The following is a 7,226-nucleotide window of genomic DNA, read 5'->3' as shown; positions in this document are numbered from 1 at the left end:
ACAAAATCATGCCTGGTTAACTCGCTTTCCCTTCCACAGATGGTGTGTTTGTGGGTGCTTTATAGTCTCCATATTCAGCATCAGCACCATAGTGCGTTATCCATCTCCTGCCTATATTATATCCTGTACATGGCTGTGCACTGCTGGGCGCATTGATGTGTGGACCCACCCACGCATGTTTGTGGCGAGTGTGCTGATTATTTGTGCATGCTCATGATTGTGTGCGTGGGTTCTCATCCTTGAAGGGAAATATGGGAAACACATGCACGAGATCTGCCATCTGCCCTATAGAGAACACACTGAACCCAGAATGTATTTATTCACACAATGTCATCACCTTGTTGGTAATGGTATGTGGCCCTTGGTGTCTCACACATATGCACAGCCTGTTAGCCTCGTCAATGGCTCTCGCTAAAATGATAAAATTGCAGGACTGCCTGAACGAGCTAAGTGATATGTTTTGGTTACAAGATATGTGGAAAAGCTGATGCTGTACATTTGGATAAGGAAGTAATTATAAGTGTTGAATAGCTTTGATTGTGTGCAAGCTCAGGGGCTTGTTTGACAGCAATGTTTTAGTCAGTCTTTTGAATAGTTCACCACATTTGTCACCTGGAATGTCTTAGTCCAATTTTAGTGGACTAAATCTACAGTTGATGTAGCCTAAAATATATTGTGGCAGGCCTTGATGCCGTCATGACTGATTTTACACTCTGAAAATAGCCGATCTACACCCGACTGTCAGTGGGGGGAATAAAACGTCTTTTAGGTCGACGAAAACACTGACACCATTGGCTCTTCTCAGAGCCGACTAGTCTGCATTAGATTTACCAGGCTAAAATGCTTGTCACCAGTACCCTCTCACTTGTTAATACTGTTAAGAGTTCATTACTGATTAGATTAGTGTAATGACCCGACATGTCTACCAAGAGCTGGAGAAACCAGTTAACAGAAAAGAATCACTGCACCTTTAAACAGCAGAAAATGCTTGTTCTAAAATCTAAACTGTAAAGCCCCATTCAGACCGAAGAAGCAGAAGCTAGCTTCTGCTTCTTCGGTCTGAACGGAGCTTAAGGCATGTGTCATGAATGCAGTTTGCAATTATGCAATATAACGAACTAACCATAATGTAGTCAGCATTATTTGGGTAGTTCATATTTAGCATGGAATCATAGTTACACTTGAAATCTGCGGGACAAATACACGCTTTTGATGCCATGTCTTAAACAAATTCCTCCAAGGAAAAGCAATAAGTTAATAACATTCCACATTAGCACACTCAATATGGACTCAACTCATTTTATTTAAACATGTTGTACAAAACAAAAATGTTACATACTCTGCGCCTCCTTTACACGGCGCAAGACTTAAAATAAAAAGGGAAGAAATACCGAGGGGAGGGAGGAATAAAATAAAATGCAGAGGAAGAGGGGACGGGGTAAATCATCATCACCACTCATCCCTGATGTGGTGTGGAGCCGCGTTAGCTTTAGTGGTGACAGTATGTGAGAGCAGGCCTGCCCCCTGCTGGTCTAGGGGGGTATTGGTGTTACAGAGTCCCATCATGGAGGTCAGTCGTCATCAGCACATGATCTAAGAGGAGCTGGTAGGGCCTCTAGGAGGTCGGGAGGAGGGGAACGGGCTAAAGAAGTGATTCAGGACTGGAGGAGGGATGAGATGGGGAGGGTTGCTGGAAGCCTCTAGAAGCCGTGGACTTTGAGCTGTTCCTCCTTGGCCAGGCCAATCTGGAGAGACAGGATGATAAATTAGTTCAGCAGTGTTCAATTTGAAACCAACTTTATCGTCGCCGAGTAAAATGCACACCAAACCGATTCAAGTGACCCCGTTTCTGTACCATCTAGCGACATTTCCTCATTTCTATGCAAATTATTTCTATGGGGGAGTGTTGCAATGGAGACCTTTGACCCAGAGGGCAGCTGGCTGAAGGCGAGCCAGAACGACTGCTGACCTCAGGTCAAGGTCCAAACCTCTATAGACGCCAAATTAAATTACTTCGTCCTCAACATGACAATTACACTAAACACTTTATGGAAAGATGGACTTTCTGGGAGACACCGAGCAGATGGCCACATACACCCAACACACAGAGGACATGGCTAGTACAAAAGATAGCAGTCATAAGGATTTCAGCCAAATAAAGATCATTAGACCGACTCAACCATGCATGTCTAGACTACATTCATGTATGGTCAATTTATGCAAACTCCTTGTGATCTGCATTTGTGCACGTAGTCAAAAGCACCAATCATAAGTCACTTTAAGTAACAGCAAGTGGTTTATTCATATACTGAAATTACAACCCGAGACCACGGCGACATTAAAAAAAAGGACAGTTATGAATAGGACCAACATGTGACAGCATGCGGATAATTGATGCACGACTGTGACCAACTTACGTCTGTGAGGAACGTGCAGATATTTTTGCGCTGGTCTCCCTGCAGTTGGATCACTTCACCATACTCTGGGTGTTCAATCACTGTCCCGTTACAGGCAAACTTCTGTTGGGGGGGAAACACCATGTATTGATTACCATCTAACATAATACTCAAAATCCACATGGTAAACTTTTGCAGGACCCCACCCTCTCCACCTCTGGACTGAATCACCATCCCCGTTAAAAAAAATACTGTACAAATAACACATGAACTTGGTAACAATCCCAAACAGAATAGGATAGGCTTTAAGAAATAAACCTGGGTTATATTTGAACACACAACCACTCATGCCTTACTTAAATAGCTGATATACAAAAGCTGTATGCACCACATTTGTTTTTGCTTTTAATCTCATATGTCCAATAAAAGGAACAACGGGGTGAAAGTGGTCAATAGTAGCACAGCACATTCATTCCAAGTCCCTTACCTTCTTGAAGGCCTTGACTAGCTTCTTCTTGTCATAGTCGCCGGCAATGCCCTGGACGGTGGTGAGGGTCTTCCTACCGTTCCTCTGCTGGATTCTTATATGGATGTAGTCCTCTGTCCCAGCTGGGAGGCGGTCATCACCCTTAGTTGCATCAGCAAAGGGGTCTGCGTGGGGGAGGGGAGGGAGAAAACACAATGGGGGGATACATGATTAGAACAATAACAGCACACAAAGATAAACTGGGTATGGGAGAAATACAAAAAAAAACCTTCATGATCAACAAAGACCTAATTGTCTGAAATGACGATTAAACATTCAAGTATCTGGGTAGGGGAGGCTATGGCCGATACCGTTCAGTGGCTTGGCTCTGGTGGTCACAACACAAGCAAAACATCACGTTCCAATGACACGTTCCTTCCTGAATCCAATCCACGGGCAGCTTTTAAACAACTGCTTACTCATGATGGGGCCTAAAGGCTGCTAGCCTTGTTGCAGCCCTCTGCCGCCGCGATAAAGCAAACAAAACAACGGCTGTAGACTAGAGCGGTCCAGCATCTGGGCCAAATAATGAACGCAACCACAATAGAGGTTGATCATTTGCCTGTAAGCCTTGGCTAAAGACGCTTTTTGGTAAACTACAAACGAATGTAGACACTCGCAATCTATACCGAAAACAAAGCTATGGTTAACGCTGCCATTTGTCGCCGTGGTCACTTTGTTTGAAGGCTCATTTCATATTATGTAACATTTAGAACAACGACCTATAAATCGACCGTTAACGGCTAAATCCGACATTAAACATTAAGGGAAGTTACAGCCATGTTATTGGGAAATAGCAGCTTTTATTAGCAACATATACTTAGTTAATAAACGCTGTCGTGAGGATGTAACTCATTTAATCATTCTTGTATTTATAAATGTCGGTCATCGAATTTGAGGCCTAGAGTCCGACGGCCCAGCCTGCGGCGTCGAAAGGCCCCGCTAGCCTAGGCCGACCCTTAACACGGGGGATTTACATTTGAACGTCACATTCACTCTCCGGTCGTTGATAAAAACAACTAGGTCGAAACTCTCAAAAGGTAAACAATACTGACAGGACAGTTTAACGGCTTAACATTCGCTTCGATGTAGCTTGCTTTGGCCTAGGCTAGCTAGCTAAGCTAACGCTGGCACCGCAGCCGCCCTTCCCCCACCCTTGTTTGTCCCGTGTCGGTTAGCGTTAAAAAAAAAAAAAAAGAGAAAAGAACTTACCAAAAGTTTGGAGGTTCTGGATAGCGGACATACGATAAGATTGGCTTTCCTTTCGGATAATAACTTTCGGTTAACGCGCGGTTCAAACGGCTTTAACTGTTGATTTTTTGTTCAAGTGTACGTTCGACGGTGGGTGATTGTTAGAACAGGGACTTCTTTTCGTTGATGCTGCTGCTCCGTTCAAAGGCTGCTCACAAAATGGAGTATGTGAGTTCTGCACGAAGAGGACAAAACACAGGGCTTTATAGGCCCCGCCCCCACCCCGCCCCCACCGACGTCTTGTTCAGTGTTGCCATGTCCGCGTATTATAAGCGACCTTGGGCTTGTTTTTCTGTAAAGATGCTTGATCAATATATGCGGTCAGCCGCTGTTGCTGTCTGGACTTCACTATTGGCTTTCTAGCTTTTAGTTTTTTGGTTAATATATTTGTCTTTCTTTTAATCTGTGCCCTCCCTTTTTTGTGATGTATTGTTAACCTTATATTGCATTCCGGTATGAGCTATGGGCTCAACCCCCTCAATACAGTATATCTATCTATCTATCTATCTATCTATCTATCTATCTATCTATCTATCTATCTATCTATCTATCTATCTATCTATCTATCTATCGGTATCTATTTTCTATCTGATACAGATAGATATCACTTCACTCTTTGAGTGAAGTGAAAGTGTAGCCTCTTTATTTGGGCTCGTTTCTTATGTTGTTTAAAGTAACAGTTGTTTAGATCAGCTATTTTCAAATTGCCCTAGTCGATTATTTTGGGCTTGATTTCATAGAACTGGTTGCTTGTTTCTCTCACAAAGTCTGGCAACACTGGACTTGTTCATGGTGATCTGAGATGAGGTCTTGGTGCTGAAATAGCCGATCAACAAGCTCACGACTAGTTGCGGACGCGAAAGGTCGTGAGCATGTAGATCGGCTATTATTCGGGCGCGCGACACCCTCGGACGACGGAGCAATAACTAGGGCATTTATTTGGGCATTTCTCAACTTTACCGGAAAGAGATTACGTCATTGTTGTTCCAGTCCACCAAGCCCATTTTCGCCAGGATGATGAAAAAGTAAAATATACACAGTTAATCTAATCATTGATGAGAAACAAATACATCGGTATGTCAAACATAATGGGAAACATTCTCAAAATAATTAGTATCTATCTCAAACTAATCATTTAATAGTGACATAATCCTCAAATAATTACCTAGTATCACAAAATAAATTAGAAACATTCTCAAAATAATTGGCGTCTCTAGACTAGACTATACCTGAAAATATTTAACTCAAAATGATGAAGAATTTTCTCATAATAATATGCATGACTTGGTGTGTAAAAAATAATAACAAAAAAATAGCCCAAAAAGAAACGTTCTAAAAAAGAATAGACCTAATAATTACGGTATCTCAAAATAATGACTAATGGTAAATAACGAGAATCTTTACAGCTGTAAAGTGGGTGATTTTTTTTTTTTTTTTTTACATGAGCTTTAACATTATAGCCTAGTTTTGATTGATTGATTGATTGATTGATTTATTAACAGTTTGCAGAATTACAGTACATTTCAAGCACAACTCAATACAAAGACTGTTAACTGTGAGTGGACGACCCAATAAAGCATTACACTTGTTTACAAGAGGGTACACCTTGTTCAATTCATAAAAACATTTAGAGACGTACAAATATAGCCAAAGAGCTTCATCATTATAGCCTAGTTATTGTAGTAGTAGTTTTTTTAACACTGAAAACGCTTTCATAGATCACATTGATTGATTGATTGATTGATTGATTGATTGATTGATTGATTGATTGATTGATTGATTGAAAATTGTATATCACAGTATGTAGATTAGGGTACATTTCAAACGAACGCACAACTCAATACAAAAACTGTGACTTTGTGGACGAAACCATGAAAAGCACACGACTTGTTTACTTCAGGATCGACCATTTTCAATTCATCAGAACATTTAAAGACGTACAAATATACACTTGAACACTTATATTAAAATATATATTAAAAAAAGAAATCATCATATAAAGAAAGTAAAAAAGGGAAAAACATATAGGCCTACAGTAAGGGGGAAAGGGGGTGGGGGGGACTCAGACTTTATTTACGGGGGCCATGTTGAATTGCAGACGTCCGTTATAGGTGCTCTTTGAGAGCGTTTTTAACGAGTCAAGGGATTCACATGTCTTAATGGCTGTTCGTAGGGCGTTCCACATTTTAGTGGCATAGGAGATAAATTAATTTAATCCCTTGTTTGAGCCAAATCTGGGTTGCACATGGTTTGTTGAACTCCCAGGTGTTGTGAGTGTGGACTTCGTTGACATTGAGGAAGTATTTATATGGGTATCTTGGTGGTGTGGCCAATCTTAAAGCCCAGACCCATTGCAAGATCCTGCACTCTGTCGTCCACCCTAAGCCATTCCAGCCAATAATAAAGGGCAGGGGTGAGGTGGGTTCAGGCAGTGAGGCCAAGTAGCCTGACCAGTTTGTTTTGGGAAGTCTATGGAGCCTGTTTTAATAGTGTATGGGTTATGGCCTATACAAAAAGAGGAGGAAGCAAAAATAGTTTCAATGCCCTCAGCTAATTTACAATGTAAAATAGCTTACAGACTAGCCTACTCAGCAACGCGTTTTATGATCAGTGGTGGAAAAAGTACTCACATTTTTTTATTGCTATTTTTTTAGTTTTACTTAAAGTAAAAGTATCAATTCTCATGTATAAATATACCCTGCAAGTAAAATTCGGGAATTCCAAATTCCAAATGTGGACTACTTAAAGTAGTACCAAAACTAGAAAGTACTCATTGTGAAGAATGTCCCATTTCACAAGTTTTCAAATGTATAACATTTTAATGTATAGCCTAATAATCTTTTGAAAATAGCAGATCTACAAGCTCACAACGTGTCACATAGGACCAGCTGTGAGGCGACAGCACTACCAACTGTGCCACCGTGTGCCCCCAAGCACAGTAGTTCTGTTTAAAAAATAAAAACAAAAGCTTGCAGCTCTTGTTTTTAACGCTCCAAATGTTCATTTGAAGCAATGGTTCGATCCTTTAGATCTTTTTCAGGTTGACAGCTGAA

At 41.1% G+C, this 7,226-nt stretch overlaps 1 protein-coding gene across 1 annotated transcript; it reads right to left on the bottom strand.

The window, feature by feature from the left end:
- Nucleotides 1-1,283: 1,283 nt before the first annotated feature.
- On the bottom strand, nt 1,284-4,341 carry eif1 (eukaryotic translation initiation factor 1). Its single transcript, XM_080776558.1, has 4 exons — nt 4,135-4,341; nt 2,884-3,047; nt 2,418-2,519; nt 1,284-1,745 (listed from the first exon to the last, which is right to left on the bottom strand). The coding sequence occupies exons 1-4, from the start codon at nt 4,163-4,165 to the stop codon at nt 1,701-1,703; spliced, it is 342 nt and encodes a 113-aa protein (XP_080632684.1). The 5' UTR covers nt 4,166-4,341; the 3' UTR covers nt 1,284-1,700.
- Between the last annotated feature and the right edge of the window lie 2,885 nt (nt 4,342-7,226).

This window comes from Protomyctophum bolini (genome assembly GCF_963924005.1).
Source record: "Protomyctophum bolini genome assembly, chromosome: 11".
NCBI lineage: Eukaryota > Metazoa > Chordata > Actinopteri > Myctophiformes > Myctophidae > Protomyctophum > Protomyctophum bolini.
Note: the sequence above shows the minus strand (reverse complement) of the source record. Positions and strands in the feature narration are given on the sequence as shown.